At 38.4% G+C, this 20,072-nt stretch overlaps 1 protein-coding gene across 1 annotated transcript; it reads right to left on the minus strand.

The window, feature by feature from the left end:
- Nucleotides 1-318: 318 nt before the first annotated feature.
- On the minus strand, nucleotides 319-18,157 carry LOC141629455 (uncharacterized). The gene is made up of 9 exons (XM_074442455.1): nucleotides 18,153-18,157; nucleotides 17,181-18,051; nucleotides 15,570-17,045; nucleotides 6,445-6,517; nucleotides 6,107-6,291; nucleotides 1,173-1,223; nucleotides 929-943; nucleotides 477-722; nucleotides 319-387 (listed from the first exon to the last, which is right to left on the minus strand). The coding sequence occupies exons 1-9, from the start codon at nucleotides 18,155-18,157 to the stop codon at nucleotides 319-321; spliced, it is 2,991 nt and encodes a 996-aa protein (XP_074298556.1).
- Nucleotides 18,158-20,072: the final 1,915 nt, after the last annotated feature.

Here is a 20,072-nt window from a genome sequence, read left to right on the forward strand (position 1 = left end):
AATCATGCTAAATGGTGAAGCACGTGGAATTGGCTAAATAACGTCAAAATCATCAAAAACCGTCACCAAGTGTTACCAAATGAGCTTTAAATGATGCCAAAACTATGTAGAAATAGGAGCTCATCAGTACGCCTAAATCAAAACCACTCCTACCAGTGAACTATTTTTTGCCTAATACAAAAAAAGTTGCACAGGTCTTGTCTCTTTTTCTGTCAAAACTCTAGCCTCTTAGTGTAGTCTAATTATCTCCAGTTATTGATGATTTATTTGGTTCATTATAAACTTGGATGGAAGTCGAGAAGTGGGTTGGGGAGAGTATCAGAAGACCATTGTGTGACAGATAGGAACATCAACAAAGATTTCTTTAGCAATTTCAACATCAACTAACTTCTCACCGAATAATGAGCATTAACAAAGATAGCTTTTACCTCGATCAACTGGGCATTAGTCTTATAGACTCTGGCCCTTCCTCTTACTTGGCCAGCACTTGTCTTTAAAGTGTTTTCGTCCAGTACCGCAGGCGTGTGTTGACACCTAGAAATTCTTATGCAAAATTGTTCTACAGTTGTTGCAATGAGATCCCATAAGGCCGGCAATTTCCACGAGTAGTTACTACTCTTTGCCATCTCAGTGTAAACTCTAACTCTGTGTTGAGCATTGTACATTTCAGTTATGAACACTTCATCGTTCCATGAAGGCCATTTAGTTTTTTTGTTAAATGTCTATGTTTAAATGAATAAGTTATTTCACAACATCACCTGATATTGTTTCAATAATCATGTGATAATGTTTAAAATGTCAGGTGATATTTTTACGTGTAGTAGGTGATATTGTTTAACATATCACCCCTACATTCCTCCAAAAAGCCACAATTTTCTGTGAGATAGATTTAAAGTTGGACATAGATTTGAAGCAGTAGTACAAATACCAGAACACCGTAATCCTAGAATACCATAACACTAGAACTACAAAATACTAGAACACCATAATACAAGAAGGCCATAACTAACATGAATAAGTCTACGCTTGGCCTGCTGACGATACATAGTGTCCAGTTTGTTTTAGCATTTGAATTCTCTTTGATCCTCGTTCTGGTGGGGCTCCTTTTTCTCTACGCTTTTTCACTTTACGAGCCATTTGCGCTTCCTTAAAAGTAAAACATGTTAAATCACCAGAATACCATCACAATCACCATGTCTCTCCAAGACGTTTATACCATGGTCCTACAAGTTCAAGATACAGTGAAAAATTTGAGCATTGGCGTCCTCACCCTTGAAAATGGGATGGTGAAAAAGAACACGCCACCTCGAGAAACCACTAGTCAAGGCCGTCCAAAGCCTACATCTTGCAATAACAGTCGCCCTGGAAAGCCGAAAATAGCTGAAAGGAAACCTAGGAGGCATCAAAGGGTGCTTTCTGATCTAGGCATGTCTTATGCGGATGCTTTGAAGAGACTCTCCGCCCAAGGCAAGCTACATCCGTTAGGTCCGACTCCGGATCCACCTTTAGAAAAGCAGGTGAACCTCTGGAAGGGCAACAAGTACTGCCTATATCACCAAGGTAGAGCTCATGATATTGAAGAGTGTTTTCTCTTCAAACATACCATCCAAGATATGATCAAAGAGGGCAAGCTTCCAGTGCCGCCTCTGTCGAGCAATTCGAGACGATCGACCCTCTTGGGTCTAGCAGCACTAAACATGACGAAGAATCATCCTTAGATTGTTCTCACCTCCTCTCTCCTCATGATAGCGAAGAAATCAATATCCTCGAAGACGACGATATCCAACGTGAAATGCTCATTCTTTCCATTGCCTTCAACAATAAATTTTCCAAGTTAGAGGGAGCCATTGATAGCCTAAACTCTCAGCTTTCCAACATGGAGAACCAGTTTGCTGAAATGGGTAAGAAGCTTGAGGCCCAACCTCTCAAGATGAAGAGTGTCCAGACAAACCCTCAACCCGACAGTCCTAAGGAGAAAGCAACAAGTGATCAATCTACTCCTAGTTCTTCTCATCCAGGAATCAAAACCAACAACGGCAACTTCATGGAGCCTTCGTCAAAGAAACCTAACAACTCTCCAAGGTCATTCACAAAGGCTTCCGACAAGAAGGATACACCTCCAAGGAAATTTATCGACATTGGTATTACATACACCGATGCCCTTCAGAGACTAATGGAACGACGAATGTTGAAACCTATCGGTCCTACACCAGATCCAGAAAAGAGATCTAAATTCTGGGATAGTAATACTATGAAACCCCCGCAATAAAGCGGAAAATAAAAGTTATAAATTCAAGCGAAAATTAGGAAATTTTTTTGAAACTTTTAAAGTTTAAAGCACGGGTTCATTAAAATCTAAAATATAAATTAAGAATGCGGAAATAAAGATTAAATTATACAAACGTGATAGTCAAGGTGAGGGAAAATATATCCCTCAAATGACAAAAGATAAAAAGGTGAGTCTAAACAATCCTACTAAACTGACTACTAGTCCAAGGTGCTCGCTAGCTCACACAAGTCTTCACTCCATAAATGCACTAGCTAAAACCTGTCATTCATGTAAACATGAACGCCACAGTCAGTGGGAGTAACTCAAGGTTCTCCCAGCCACAAATTGTCGAAAAGAACATAAGAAACAACCCATGCAAGTAAGCACGTTAAGCATGCGAATAACTTGAATAAGCGCAAACAAGACGTTATACAAGTAAACACGATAGAATATCATATGTCACGGATAAACAAGATTAACATCATAATACATGTGAATGGGAACCTTAGCGATGAACTATGAAAGCCAAATACCATACAATACACGAAATGGGACTACTAACATCACACATAAAGCAAATCATCCGGCTAAGAGGCTACCTTTAAAGCATGTCCGAGACACAAATCCTTAAGTACCTTGGCTCAACGGTTACCTTTAAAACATGTCCAAGGTACATTCTCTAAAGTATCTGGCTCAGCGGTTACCTTTAAAACATGTCCAAATACTACAAACAAGTACCCAACTCAGAGGTTACTCCAACAATCTCCCACTTGTCCGAGACAAGTGTGCATCACCAATTCTCTTGTTCTATTACAATCTCCCACTCAATGCAAGGTGTCTTGCAGGTCGTACTTGCATTTGATCATATCTAGAGTGGTTTCCTCGATCTGGAGAGTAACTGTTTGACCAGAATTATCTACCGTAGATACCTTCCGAGCGTGGCCACGCATTTTCAGTTCACTGCTCCTCGAGTGGCCCTGAGATTCATAGATAACCCTGACAAGGGGTGGACAATTCCTATCGCACTATTCCCTTTGAATAGCCACAGCTCATAATGACCCAAAAGATGCTCATTTGACCTCAGTTACGACAGTCGTAGAGCATAAATCAAAGCCAATCAAAAACTGTGCCAACTTAGGCGAACAGTCTCTAGTCAAAGAATCGACTCATAAGAATACTATAGTAGCTATCACCATGACCAGGCTTTATAAAAATTACCAAAACTCTATAAGCGGTCACTGCCCGACAGAGTGTCCCATACAGTCTGCCTATATGATCGACTAGTCATCTCTTATGACTCTATGGCACTTGAACTTGCCATCAATCGCATCACACTCTTGTCACTTGGAGACGTCACCTCATATAAGCAACTAGGGGCCAATACTATGTTAATCCAGTTCACTTAAATAGGGTTCAACATTGTCTCGACAACCTATTTGGAAAAACAAAGTATTAAAGAAAAAAGTTTTGTATAAAACTCAAATGATGAATGTATTATCACATATGTAAAATTGATAAAATATCAATTACTACATAATCTATAATTCATTTTTAATCTTGTATATAGTTGATCATCTCAATTCAATTGAAATGGCATGACTTGTCATGCTAAGCCTATGAGAAGGCTTTGGTTAGTAAGTCTTAGCAACACTTTGCACTTTCTTAACCTTACTATATACTTTTTCCCTTTGCTATGTATAATCTTTATTATAAAACTTTTGAGTACGTGTCTAGATCCAATCTAGACATAGGTTCTCTTACCTTAGAATATCTCCCACTGTCCTCAGAGTGAGTAGGGATAGGACCTTCTGTTATTGGAACGAACTACCATAGTTCCTCCAATTCACAAAACTGAATCCTAATATCATCCCTTCCTTCTTGCATATCTCATTATTGAAAGTGTACTCAATTTCCATTGTGTATATCTCATTGTTCACCTGCCTAGAACGTTTCTAGCAGATATGCTCCTTAAATAATATAGCCAAGATGGTTCTCTAACCATCCTTATTTGTTTAGAATATGATTTTTGTGTAACTCCTTGCACATAAATCCATCTCATTTCTAAATGCTTAGCTTCATATCTTTAGTACTTCCTGAGTACTAACTAATTAACTATGTGGCTATATAGAGACTTCTCTCAAAGATTCGATTTGTAACATCTCGTCATACTCCAAGTATATGAGGTTTAAGAATGGTAATACATCTTAGCGTAATGAATTAATCCCGCAGCAAAAGCAAATGGATTCAATTTCTTCTTGTTCAATACTTTTGAACTTGTCAAGATTCTTATAAACATAAGAATATTAACTTTATGCTAATATCCATCGAACTGGATATTTTAGAGATGTATTATTCTTCTCCTAATTCTTTCATCACTCACAGTGATCAATATGTCATTCACATATAAGACTAATAATACCACCCTACTCCCACTAAACTTCATGTATAAACAAAACTACTCGACAAATCGAGAAAAGTTTATTACATGACTGAAACATACAATTCAACTCCTTGACTTTTACTTAAGATTTCTTCTTAAGTTGGTATCCTACCTTAGGATATTTGCGATTTACAAAACTCATGCAAGATGATTTTAAAATCCAACAGTCAAATAATATTATTAAATTCGGATTTAACGAAACGTTGCAATTGGTGTAAACCTCTTACCACCAATCAACCAAGTTATGGAAACATCTTAATGTTTATGTTCAGTTCGGCCTTTTGCGGAGTTGAAACTAGATAAAGCATCTTAATAAGTTACAGGTTTATTACATTCAAAAATAATATGACTCCTATCCACTTTAGGTTTCGAAGAAATAATTACTGATTTTGACCAAGAAGGAACATCTTCCTACATCTTATTCTCAGTTTGTGGCTCTTGAACATTTTCTCCCACTCTGTCTTTAAGAAATAATCCTCTTTTATTTAATAGACAGCATCACGAGCCACAAACCCTTTGTTCTTGTGATCATGTAGGAAGAGAGAGCATATGTTTACTATTGAAACAAGCTACAATTTAGGTACCATGCCTAACCATATCTCATATGAAAAGTAGATGATTGTTTTAACCATGTTTCATATTAGTGGAAAATTTAAATGCCAGACAAATTTTATAACAGAAACTACCTCCAACTACAATGTAAAGATTCAATCATATCGTAATGAAAGTGAACTTGCGATATTATATCACACTCTTTTTGGTGCAGATAAAAGTCATCACTTTATTGTTCCCCATTTTAACAAAGTACTAATACTTTGGTTATATAATCTGTAGATTTTGATACTTTTTAAACATTCATTGAACTTATTCAAAGAATTTCTCTTCTTACCTCATTAAGTGGATATCAAGTATCTACCTAATTCGTTGGTAAAAGAGATGAAGAAGTAATAACCTTCTCTGATTGAAATTGTATTCCACCATACACTTCAAAGTGTAAATAGGGCGGATATCTTGCTCTATTCATAATTCTTTTCTAGAAAAAATCATGAATTAACTTGCTTTGAATAAAAGATTCACACACACCAAGAGATTCCCAATCAAATGGTTTGGGAGACTAGTCAAAACTAGTTTCTAAATGTGATTTTCAATCGAGAATTCAGAAATGATTGGGATCACCAACTTGAGTCTTGTATATATGACATTTTATTTCTTTTTTTTTTTGGTAGAATGTGAGCTTTTGAATTAATAATAAAGAAGTTTACAACCTAATCTTTTACAAGACTCCACCTCAAATTAGACTAAGTACAAAAAGGACACCTAATATTAATCTTACTTAGCCAATTACAATCCCTTGGCATGATACAATTACTTAACTTGCCTACAAGTCTGCCATGCACCTGTTGTTGTATTTGTTGAGTCAGCTTCTCAGGCCTGCAAAGAGTGAGGTCCAAACGAGCAAAATTCCTTTGCATCCAGATAGCATACCAGGCAGCCAGCTTGACTACCCTACAGATTATTCTTTGCAGCTTAGACGAGGAGCTAGAATGGACATTGAGTTTCAGCTGCAACCAAGTTTCCAAACCTGCAATAACCCTTGAGGAGTAGGCACAATCTCAGAATAAATGTTCATGTGTCTCCTCCCCCATATCACAGAGGACACAGCTAGCAGTAGTACTTAGGCCCAGCTTAAACATCTTTGATCATATGTTCAAGGCTGCCCTATGAATCAACCAACCAATAAAAGCCTGTTTGGGAAGAACCCTAGGATCCCAAACATCATGATACCAGAGTACAGGTGGGTGTGGATCCTGTAACCAATGGTATCCTACACTGATAGTTATTCACCAGTCGAAGCAATCCAACAATTATCCTGATAGCCACCTACTAAAAGATCTTTAACCCTACAAATATTCCTCCAATTCCAGTTAGAGTCAGGAGGAGGATGATAAGTAGTCCAATCAGCACCTTTCATATAGACATGATTGAAGGGTAATATCCGTATAAAACCCATAATTTGAAGGATTATAACGCAAATTTAATACGTGATTTATAGTCATAAACGAAAACAACAATGAAACGATAAAGATAAGAATTAACCTTCGGTCCTAGTGCAAATTGGCAATGAGAGATCAAAGTAGATCTCCTCCTAAATGATGCACCCAAGATTGTCCGAGAAATGCCCTGGTGCTAGAATGAATCCTCTAATTGCCTTGCAATATTGAGAGGATTATTTTGTGAGTTTTGCTTAGATGAGAGATCTAGGTTTCAGAGAAAAATAATCTCCAAAACCCTAGTTTTTTTTACAAATGAAATGCTTAGGTTAACAAAAGAGAGAGCCTCTCTTTTGTTCTCATGATTCGCCAAACCGAGTCCAAGGGGAGGAAATGGGCTTTCATTTCCTCTTCATCTTAACTCGTAGTCCGACATGTAATTCGCTAAGTGTATATGACGCGGTTTCATTATAAACTGTCATCGGTTATCGGTAATTAAAGCATCAACTAATAATACGGGTTAGTTGAATTATTAATACATGTCCGACAAAGACAATATTGTATAATTATATTCAATATACATTTAATTAAATATAAAACGCTTATATTCAATTTTACGAATTAATCGCTTAATTCACCTTAGCCATTATTATTTAATCCGTATTAAATAAAATATCTCAACATCACATTTTGACTAATTATTAGTCAAATAACTCGAACTAACTGGTTAGTCAAATTTGGCATCTACATGACTGTATTTTCATACCGTCACATCTCTCAAACGTATCCTATAGGTGTGACTTTTAGGGACCAGTTGATCACCGCCATCCGTATGACAATAACGTCAAACTTATCTAGCAAGCCAACCGTTATTGATAAACGTGGACCAACGGATTATGATACAAAAGTATACCCTTTGATCCTTTTAGAGATTTATAAGTCCTTGCACTAATCGTAAAGGACACCACCCCAACAAGCTCCCACTTGTCCGTACAAGTGTATGTGCAATGACGTTATCCGCACTAACTGGAGGACACAAGCCTCAACAAACTCCCACTTGTCCGTACAAGTGTATGTGCGATAACCGATTCTCATATTCATTTAAAATTTCTCCCACTCAATGTAAAACAATTTGCAGATCCGGATCCGCAAAGGTCGTATTTTACAATCGATCTGTATCTAGAGTGGTTTCCCCGACTAGAGAGTAACTTAACTGATAAAACGAATTCGTATTCGAGCATGGCCATGCATTTCGATTCATGACTCCTCGAGTGGCCCTGAGAAATATCGAGTACCTGATAAAGGCTGAATATTTCCTTCAACGCGAACTCCTTCCGATCTAAGCACAGCATGAAATGACCCAGAAACAATCTACTTGGCCCCCTGTTACGGATGACCGTGAGAAAGAAACCAAAGTCACCCAAAATCTGTCGTAGTCTCAAGAGACAGTCGATAGTCAAAAGAATCGACTCTTAGGATAACAATAGAGGTCCTATCCACGACCGGGCACCGAATGTTGTAAAACATTTAGGACTCCACGTTGATGTCACAATTGTGTCCTACGAGATATCCGTATAAATCGCCTCTGTGATTGGTCACAACCTTTGTTGACTTATGGCTCGTTGAACCCACCATCAACCAACGTCACAAAATAATTACCTTGAGTTATCAGCTCACGTGAGTAATTAAGGACCATAAAATATAATGTTTGTTCAGTTCACTTTGTGGTGTTCAACATTTGTCGTACAAATCCACATGAAAAACAAAATATATATATAAAATATCAAAACGATGATGTCGTATAGAGTACAAAAGCGAATGAATCTAATCCATAAAAGAGTACTACAACTTAGGAACACGTTTAATTCCCATGGAATGAACATGCCCTTCATGCTTATCTTGTCGTAATGGTTTAGTGAGAGGATCTGCTATGTTATCATCAGTAGCAATCTTTTCTATCACTACTTCCTTTTGCTCCACGTAATCTCGGATTAGATGAGCTTTCCGTTGTACATGTCTAGACTTGTTGCTAGACTTTGGCTCCTTAGCTTGGAAGATGGCACCTCTATTGTCACAATAGATGGTGATCGGGTCATTCGAACTAGGCACTACAGATAGTTCATGTAAGAATTGACGCATCCATATCGGTTCCTTTGTAGCTTCAGACGCGGCATAGTACTCGGACTCGATCGTAGAATCTGCTTTGTAACAGTTTGTTTGGAACTCTTCCAGCTGACTGCAGCGCCATTAAGAGTAAAAACGAATCCAGACTGAGATTTCGAGTCATCACGATCCGTTTGGAAGCTAGCATCTGCGTAACCGGTTGCGCATAGCTTTTGTTCGCCTCCATAAGTCAATGCCCAATCTTTAGTCCTCCGTAGGTACTTAAGAATGTTCTTGACAGCCATCCAATGTGATTCACCTGGATGCTGTTGGAATCGACTTGTCATACTCAATGCATATGCCACGTCCGGACGTGTGCATATCATGGCATACATGATTGATCCTATAGCCGAGGCATAAGGAATCCGTGTCATGCGCTCTTTCTCTTCCGGTGTCTCTGGTGACTGAGACTTGCTCAAATGCACCTCTGGAGCCATAGGAAGAAACCCCTTCTTGGAGTTAGTCATGCTGAATCTCTCTAGGACTTTGTCTATGTAAGACTCCTGACTGAGAGATAACATCCGTCGTGATCTATCTCGATAGATATGGATGCCTAGAATTCTTTGTGCCTCTCCCAGATCTTTCATCTGGAAATGGTTTTTCAACCATACTTTCACCGAAGTTAAGAGAGGTATGTCATTCCCAATCAGGAGTATGTCATCGACATACAATATTAGGAAGACAATCTTGCTCCCACTCGACTTGATATAAAGACATGGTTCCTCGACCGATCGTGTAAATCCATTTTCTTTAATCACTTGGTCGAAGCGATGATTCCAACTCCGAGATGCTTGCTTAAGTCCATAAATGGAACGCTTAAGCTTGCACACTTTCTTAGGATGTTCTGGATCGATGAAACCTTCGGGTTGTACCATGTACAACTCTTCCTCCAAAAAGCCGTTTAAGAAGGCGGTTTTCACATCCATTTGCCAAATTTCATAGTCATGAAAAGCGGCAATCGCTAAGATAATCCGAATGGAACGCAGCATGACTACGGGTGCGAAAATTTCATCGTAGTGCAAACCTGGCACTTGGGTGAAACCTTTAGCAACTAGTCGTGCTTTATAGATATCTTGTTGACCTTCCACAGAATGCTTTATCTTGTAAAGCCATTTGCATTGAAGAGGACGAACCTTAGCAGGTAAGTCAACAAGATCCCATACGTTGTTCTCATACATAGAGTCCATTTCGGATTGCATGGCCTCAAGCCATAGCTTTGAGTCGGAACTAGTCATGGCACCTTTATAGGTTGCGGGTTCACTACTCGTTAAGAGTAGAACGTCATCTATGTCATGTTCCTCGACCATACCAATGTATCTGTCTGGAGGAATAGAGACTCTTCCCGACCTCCTAGGTTCCTCAGGAACATTCACCGCAGCCGGGATTGAAGGAATTGATTCCTCCAATGGTTGCTCGGTAGATCTGTTGGAATCTCCGATGTGTCGAAGGTTCTATCACTCTTTGCATTCTCGAGAAATTCCTTCTCTAAGAATGTCGCACTAGCCGCAACAAATACACGTTGTTCGGTTGGCGAATAGAAGTAATGACCAAGTGTTCCTTTAGGATAACCTATAAAGTATGTCTTGACCGATCGCGGGCCGAGCTTATCCTCGTGTCTCCACTTGACATAAGCCTCGCAGCCCCAAACCCGTATAAAGGACAAGTTAGGGACCGTTCCCTTCCATAGCTCATATGGAGTCTTGTCAACAGCTTTAGACGGACTTCGGTTAAGTATTAGAGCAGCTGACAGAAGAGCATAACCCCACAATGAGTCAGGCAACACGGTGTGACTCATCATGGATCGAACCATATCAAGTAATGTTCGATTTCTCCGTTCGGACACACCATTCAAAGGTGTTCCAGTGGAGTTAAGCGTAGGGCAATCCCACAGTCTTTAAGGTGTTGATCAAACTCGTGAGAAAGATACTCGCCACCACGATCCGAACGCAGTGTTTTAATCTTTCTACCCAATAGGTTCTGACCCTATTCTCGGTATTCCTTGAATTTCTCAAAGGATTCACTTTTGTGCTTCATTAAGTAGACATAGCCATATCTACTTAAATCGTCCGTGAAAGTGATGAAATACCTATAGCCTTCTCGTGCGGTGATTGACATAGGACCACATACATCCGTGTGTATGAGTCCTAATAGGTCGGCAGCCGCATTCCAACACCTTTGAAGGAAATCCGAGTCATCTTACCGATGAGACATGATTCACATGTGCCAAATGATTGAAAATCAAAGGCCGAGATAGCTCCATTCTTGATGAGCTGTTTTACGCGTTTCTCATTAATGTGTCCCATACGGCAGTGCCATAGATACGTTTGATCTTTGTCACCAACCTTTAACTTTTTATTCATTACGTGTAATATTTCGGTGGTCTGATCTAAAACATAAATTCCGTTCATGGAGACCGCCTTGCCATAAATCATATCGTGTAAAGAGAAAATGCAAGTATTATTCTCTATTACAAATGAAAAACCAAGTTTGTCAAGTGCGTAAACCGAAATAATGTTTTTCAAAGACCGGGTACATAATAGCGATTATATAAAAATAACTCAAATCCGCTAGGAAGGCGGAGCACGTATGTTCCCCTTGAGACGGCAGCCACTCGTGCTCCATTCCCAACACGCAAGTCCACCTCACCCTTTACGAGGGGTTCGATGTTTCGGAGCCCCTGCACATGATTACACAGATGAGAACCACAACAAGTATCAAGTACCCAAGTTCCGTAACTTGCGTGGTTAATCTCAATCATATGAATAAAAGTAGAAGAAGAAGACATACCAACAATGTTTAACACGACCGCCTTTAAGTCCTCATGATAAACAGGACATGTACGCCTCCAATGCCCAGTCTTGTGGCAATGATGGCATTCCATGTTTTCATTCTTGCTCTTTGTCGCGCCCGATGAGGTGCTCGACTCACCAAGCCCACTCTTACCTGGACCCGACTTCTTGAACTTCGGTTTACCTCTCTAGGTTTACCTCGAGCTTTGCCCTTACCCTTTCCCCTTGTTTGTTACAACGAGAACATCCTGTTTTACAGCTCCCATCGAACTTCATGTCCTTCTCGGTGCATGCGAGAAGGAGTGCGATTCATGGGGACTTTTCTTCAAATCATTCATATAGTAATTCGCTCTAAATTGCGAAAAACCATCGTGGAGTGAGTGAAGCATGCGGTCAATAACAATGTTCTCGCTGATCTTACAATCAAGCGTCTCCAGCTTCTCGACATTCTCAATCATGCCGAGAATGTGTGGGCTAACCGTTGGCCCTTTCGGAGTCTCGCATCAAAGAAGCGAGTGGTATGCTCATAGGTCACGATTCTCGGTGCTTTCGAGAATTCCTTGGTGAGCGTGGTGAAAATCTTGTTTGCACCTTGGGCTATGAAGCGTTTCTGCAAATTGGATTCCATTGCAAAAATGAGTACGTTTTTAATCGCACCCGCTTCCATGACGAAATCGTTATATGTAGTGATCTCGTTAGCTCCAGCCGTGGGGCCTGGGTTTGACGGCATGGGCTCAAGCAGAAATTTGAGCTTCCCGTCAGCAGCGGCAAGATTCCGTATCTTTGCCTCCCGATCCGCGAAGTTTGATCCATCATTCTTCAGTCGAGTTGACTGATTCATCTGATTCATGAAGATCCGAAGCCATGACTCACGGTCCAATGTGGCACTTGGCATTGGGTCGTTCAAGTGACCAGCCATATTGTTATTAGCAGTTTATGTGAACGTGATCTACACTGAAAAAGAAAGAAAACGCAAAACGAAATAAGCAACTCATCGAGGTGATTTAAGTCTATTAAAATTTATTTTAATCGTGTAGACTCATTGCACTTGTATAATTGATCTCCCTCAAGAATAATACAAGTGATCCCAAGACTCAATTTCCGTAAATTGATAAGCCAACTGTTTAGCTAGTTCTTCCGTAAAAACTCTTGGTCGATAGATTTCCGTAAATCCTATCTATAGTCCACCATGATCACAGGATCGTACGAGTGACCATAGTGTTGAGATAAAATGAGTCAATCGGTTCCAACTTACCCGACGTAGAAGGGGTCATATTATGCCTACCGACGAAGAAGGGATTCATTGGAGTTTGACCTATAAAGACCGTTCTCAATTTTTGTTTATACGAGGAAGATCCCATCAACCAAGTTTCAATTCATTTTAAGTGAACGAATAACTAGCGTCTGCGTGAATGAATTAATTTAGGTGATGGCTTGGAAAAATCGTGTGACATGAGAATGTCAAAGAAAACTAACTCGTGACCTCTATATGTGTCAGTTTTCATGCAATAATTAGGTGGTTTGGTTTTAGGCGGAAAATGATGCATACTATCGTTACGATAAAATAAATAAATGAATGCAATACGTAAATAAAATTCCTAGTGTGGCCTATCCTAGTAAAAAGAACATAATACAACTTTGGATTCCACCGTTGGACCCGAAAAGCTTGTCTTGATGTTCCATCTTTGTTCATGTAGCGGGAGTGAGCATCCGGTCTCCTTCTTTAGTCTTCTCAAAATTACAATTAAAATTTACAAAATATAAACCTATTTACATTCTAAATAAAAACTGTAATTAAAAGAAAAATAAAAGGAGATACGAGATCTCAAAATACAACCAAGACCGTGTTCCATCATTACGGTAACACGTTCTACTAAGGCCACACTAAGTTACAACCGTTTGCAAAAATAAATAAATACGTAATTAAAAGCATTCAAATTAAACAGGAACGATAAATAAAATGCATCAACTAAATTAAATTTATTCGTGACATAATTCCGTAATTATGTTAAATTATCCAAACCACCAAAGATAATTAAAATTATGTGACAAAACTGCTTCATCAACTTAATTTTAATTCATTATAATCCGTTACTTTAAATCGTTTTAAAGTAACTAAATTGTTCGTGGGTGAACCGTTTCACTATCAAGCGAGTGCATAAATCCGTATTATGCAATAAATGGCCGAAAAAAAAATTTTTTTTTTTTTTTTTAAAATTCTGCTTATACCGAGAGCAAAACAAAAAAAACAAAACATAAAAAAAAAAATTTTTTTCTGTTCTTCACGGCCAAACCGTGAAAGACCCATTTTTTTTTCTTTTCTAGCTGCTCAATGCCGTGAGCAAGGAAAAAAAAAAACATCAGCTGCTTAAAAAAAAACGTAAGCAACATCAACCGACACAAAATCGATTTGACAAAATCCAATTGCAATTTGAACATAATCCGGATTAAAACAAAATTACAATTGACATGATCTTCACATATTGTTGTAATTATCGTTTAAAACAACAATTCGCAAAGAACAAATCGAAAACAAAACAAGAAAATCGTCACAAGGCACGACTTTCGATGCACAAAATTCAGCCGTGTAAATGAAAAAACAGCCGAGACAAAAAAAATTTTGTGCCACACGAAATTTTATGCAAACAATTGATAGATCTTTAACATATTGCAATGAATATCGATTACAAAAACAATATGCAAAAATCAAATCGAAAACAAGACAAACAATTACCAATACCGTGTATACTTGACACGGTTCCCAAGACAAGAAAAACGCAGCATAAAAAAAAAAATTCTGCCGAGTGCAAAACAGGCTGCCGCACGGTTTTCCAAGCATAAAAAAATCGTTTCAAAAATCGTTTGATGAAAATCACATAGAAAAATTTACGTGGCCTCGCTCTGATACCACTTGAAGGGTAATATCCGTATAAAACCCATAATTTGAAGGATTATAACGCAAATTTAATACGTGATTTATAGTCATAAACGAAAACAACAATGAAACGATAAAGATAAGAATTAACCTTCGGTCCTAGTGCAAATTGGCAATGAGAGATCAAAGTAGATCTCCTCCTAAATGATGCACCCAAGATTGTCCGAGAAATGCCCTTGTGCTAGAATGAATCCTCTAATTGCCTTGCAATATTGAGAGAATTATTTTGTGAGTTTTGCTTAGATGAGAGATCTAGGTTTCGTAGAAAAAATAATCTCCAAAACCCTAGTTTTTTTTACAAATGAAATGCTTAGGTTAACAAAAGAGAGAGAGCCTCTCTTTTGTTCTCATGATTCGGCCAAACTGAGTCCAAGGGGAGGAAATGGGCTTTCATTTCCTCTTCATCTTAACTCGTAGTCCGACATGTAATTCGCTAAGTGTATATGATGCGGTTTCATTATAAACTGTCATCGGTTATCGGTAATTAAAGCATCAACTAATAATACGGGTTAGTTGAATTATTAATACATGTCCGACAAAGACAATATTGTATAATTATATTCAATATACATTTAATTAAATATAAAACGCTTATATTCAATTTACGAATTAACTGCTTAATTCACCTTAGCCATTATTATTTAATCCGTATTAAATAAAATATCTCAACATCACATTTTGACTAATTATTAGTCAAATAACTCAGACTAACAGGTTAGTCAAATTTGGCATCTACATGACTGTATTTTCATACCGTCACATCTCTCAAACGTATCCTATAGGTGTGACTTTTAGGGACCAGTTGATCACCGCCATCTGTATGACAATAACGTCAAACTTATCTAGCAAGCCAACCGTTATTGATAAACGTGGACCAACTGATTATGATACAAAAGTATACCCTTTGATCCTTTTAGAGATTTATAAGTCCTTGCACTAACTGTAAAGGACACCAGCCCCAACAATGATCTATCCAAAGGACCCATAATCTATCAGCCTTTGTATAAATCCAATTCACTAGCTTTCCCACACTAGCTATATTCCACACCCCAACATCTTTGATACTCAGACCACCTTCTTTTTTACTGCAACAAACATGATGCCATGCCACCAAAGGTGCCCTGTTATATTCTGAACCCCCACACCAGAGAAAGTTCCTGCAGATACCCTCTATTCTCTTGACAACACCCTTAGGTATTAAGAAAATGGAAGCCCAATAGTTGTGCAAGGTATTCAACACAGAGTTTATAAGGACTAGTCTACCAGCATAGATGAGTTTCCTAGCCCCTATACCTCTAATCTTTGAAACAATCTTATCCAAAAGTACATTACAGTCAGCCTTGGTTAATCTGCCAGGTTGAATAGGAATACCAAAGTATTTAAAAGGGAGTTTACCTTCTTGAAATCCAGAGACCTGTGCTATATCATGTTTCAGGGACTCTGGCACTCCATTGAATACCACCTCTGATTTAGCAGCATTGACCTTGAGTCCAGAAGAGCCAGAAAAGGTAGCCAACACCCTAAGGATAAGCATGATAGATTGCACATCCCCTTTACTGAACATTAGGAGATCATCAGCAAAGAGTAAATGAGTCAATATCAAGCTCTTACACATAGGATGATATCTGAAATACCACTTCCTAGTAGCAAAGTCCATAAGTCTTGATAAATATTCCATACAGATGCAGAAAATAAGAGGAGAGATAAGGTCACCTTGCCTAAGTCCTCTCCTTCCATTAAAGAATCCAAAATGAGCACCATTAAGGTTAAGAGTATAGGTTGGAGTAGATATACAAAGCATAATCATTCTTCTAAACTTCTCAGGGAAAAGAAGAGCCTCTAACATCTGGTCTACAAAAGCCCATTCAATTGAATCATAAGCTTTTTGGAGTTCAAGCTTGAAAAGACAACGAGGAGAGGCTTTCCCTCTATTATACTGCCTAATGAGATCTTGGCAAATCAATATATTTTCCAAAATGCTCCTCCCTTTAACAAATGCACCTTGAGTCTTGCAGATCAAATCAGGGAGAATAAGAGCCAATCTAGAGCAAAGTAACTTGGAAATAATTTTATAAAGAACATTACAGCAAGAGATAGGTCTGTAATGCTTCACACTAGTAGGCCTGTCAATCTTAGGGATCAAAGTGATGACAGTAGAATTTATCTGAGTTAGCAACTTACCAGTGTCAAAAAAATTAATAACAGCCTCACAAATATCATTACCCACAATGTCCCAAGCATCCTTATAAAAGTGACTGGAATAACCATCAGGGCCAGGGGATTTATTTGAGGGAATACTGAAAAGACATTTCTTGATCTCATCAGTTGTGACAGGTCTATTCAGTAAGGTCCAGTGTGCCTTAGTACAACACATCCCTTGCCTGACTACATTAGAATTAACAGTATCAGTAGACTTATGAGAGCCCAGGAGTTCCTTGTAATAGTCCAAAAAAGCAGACTATATAGCAGTCCCATGAGTACAAAGTCTACCATCTTTATCCTCTATCTGGAAGACCTTGTTCATCATCACTCTTTTTTTTATAGAATGATGAAAATAAGAAGTATTTAGGTCTCCCTTCAGGGACCATTGCACCTTTGCCTTTTGAATCAAGAAGCTATCTCTGGAAATTATAAGATCCTTTAGATCATGAGCCAAATCCAGTTCCTGCTGCAGGAGATCAGCATCACTAGGGTTATCAATAAGTGCTTTCTGAAGAGTCTCTAGGGCAAGACTAGCTATATTGGTATTATTCTCTATATCAGAAAAGCATTCCATGTTGAGAGCTTTAAGAATAGATTTCAGTGCTTTAAGTTTTTTGATAATCCCAAACATCTTAGTCCCCTGATAATGTTTTGACCAACAATCAGAAACCAGAGATTTAAAATTTGGGGCAGTCCCCCACATGTTAAAGTATTTGAAGCTTTTCCTTCCCTTAATCTCAGAATTCCTATCCCGAACTGTACAAGGACAGTGATCAAAAAGGCCCTCGGGATGGAAATGAGCCACACTATCTCCAAACTGTTCAAACCATTCTAGATTCCCCATAGCACGGTCAAGCCTACTATAAACTCTCTCCAAAGGAGCCTGCTTGTTTGACCATGTAAAAAGAGTACCAGTAGCAACAATATCCTCCATACAACATATAGATACACAGTCCTGAAAATGCTCCATCTCAGCATCAGATGTGCTCCCACCCAATCTCTCAACTGGACTAAGGACGGTATTAAAATCACCCAACCAAAGCCAAGGTTCATGACAGTCCTCAGAAAACTTCTTCAAAAATTTCCACAGTTCTAGTATTCCATTAAGATCATTAAAAGCATAAATGAAAGTGAGGTAAAATCTCTTGTTATCAATTTGAGAATGAACCAACATATGTATATGTTGAGCACTATAAGATAAAAACTGAATATCAAAAAGATTAGGCTTCCAAAACACCCAAATCCTACCACCCTTATGCCAACTGCAGTTAGTGGAGACACTTCATCCATCACAAATTGAGGTATTCTTCTTCAATAGATTACCAGGTTTCAGTTTTGTGTCCAGCAAACCAAATAAACCCACCCCATTATTGTGCATAAACCATTTCACCACTTTTTGCTTATTCAGGTCATTAAGACCCCGTACATTCCAAAATCCCAGACTATGAATTAATATCAGGGTCAGGGGGGTCCTTTCCACTCTCTACCACTCCCCCCTGAGCAGCAGAGTTACTCTTCAATGAATCCATGAAAGTATAAGGGCTAAATCTCCCAGACAATCTTACTTCAACAATCCCATCCTGCCTATTCATACGCATGATTTGCTTAGCTGGCGTGGACTTGATGGTAGGAGTAGCTCTAAAAGTAGCCAAAGGAGGGAAATTTGCAGGTAACAGGGAGGGAGGGGTTACAATATCCTCTGGTTCTTTCTGTGGTTTTTGCAGAGGTCTCCCTACTTTCTGCTGTTTAGGAGGATTCTTAACAGAGGGAACCTTAGGCTTCCTCTTATCAGGTTTCCTGCATTGAGCCGAGTTATGCCCAATTCCATTATAGCTTGAGCAGGAGATAAGCCTCCATTCATGCTCTACCCTGACTGTCACCAAGTTACCAGACTCATCTAAAAATCTCAGTTAGTTCCTGATCCATAGGCAGTTCAACCATTACCCTGGCATAACTGAGTCTAACTTTATCCTGAGTTTCAACATCCATTTTAACATAATTTCCAACAAGCCCAACATTTTTTGGTAGACAATTGCCCCAAAAACTTTAAAGGAATTCCATATAACTTGATCCAAACAGGGACAACTGCGACCTTCTCCTTAACTAAGTCCATATCCGACTCCCATGGTTTAACAATAACAGGCTTATTATCAAACATATAATAACCAGACCTAAGTAAGGCATCTTTACCAGATTTCTTAGTCAATCTCACAATGAAAACACCATTATCAAGGAAAGAAACCCTATCAATACCAAACTGACCCCAGACATTATAAACATAATCCACAACAATATCCCAAGGTGGGTTTGCACCCAAAATATAACATGGTATAGAGTAACTCCAGAATTCTACCTCGGGTTTAACATCCTCTGCTGTAAACTGAAGTAAGTCTGGTATTTCCTCCTCTTCAAGTATCGGCTCCATAATTGGGATATCCTTTCCACCATGCCTAACATACCAGCTATCAGGCTGAACTGTCTCTCCTTCAGTCAAATTCAGGACAGGAATACCCTGAATATCATTCATAGCTTTTGTTCTACCAGTATCTGATAATGAAGGACGAGGAAAGTTACCACCTTTAGGAACACCATGTGTAGTAGGTTGAATTATCGAAGCTTTTGCTGAATTTAAGGAAGATTTTATGGTTGAATTTAATGAAGTAAAACGATTTTGTGAATGTTTGAGCGCCGTCATGTTGTTGCACGTAGAAGATTTTCCTAGGTCATGAATTTTAGAGCTTTTCTCTCTCTAGCCACACTATCTCCAAATTCATTACTTAGATTTTTACGACATTTTATTTATTGTTTGAATATAATTACCTTAATTTCTATGGTCTCACCATAAACTTAATCGTGGTATGTTAGGGCACAACGCTTGTTTTAATTGCATAATAGAGAAACCCTTTGCGTTTTATACAAAAAACTTGAATTATATTCTTATTTAGACATATTGTACATCATAACAATTATTGAGGTACATTTCTAAACTAAAATGAGTACATTACAACATTCTTGCTAGACGTCACACGATAATGCCAAATATTATGATGAAATCCACAAATTTGTATCAAATACTCATGATGTGGTATTTGGCAAGAATGCAATGTCATAGATTTTCAAGGAGGAATATGTTGGAGTCACACGACCAACTTTCTTGATCTTTACTTATTGGGGTTTGTATCTATTTTAGTGTCTAACACCTTCTCTTTCGAGCCTAGTTCTATCCTTAACAATTAAGATAGGTACTTACTTCTTATTGCTCCCACTGACTTCAAGAATTTCC

This window comes from Silene latifolia, chromosome Y, assembly GCF_048544455.1.
Source record: "Silene latifolia isolate original U9 population chromosome Y, ASM4854445v1, whole genome shotgun sequence".
NCBI lineage: Eukaryota > Viridiplantae > Streptophyta > Magnoliopsida > Caryophyllales > Caryophyllaceae > Silene > Silene latifolia.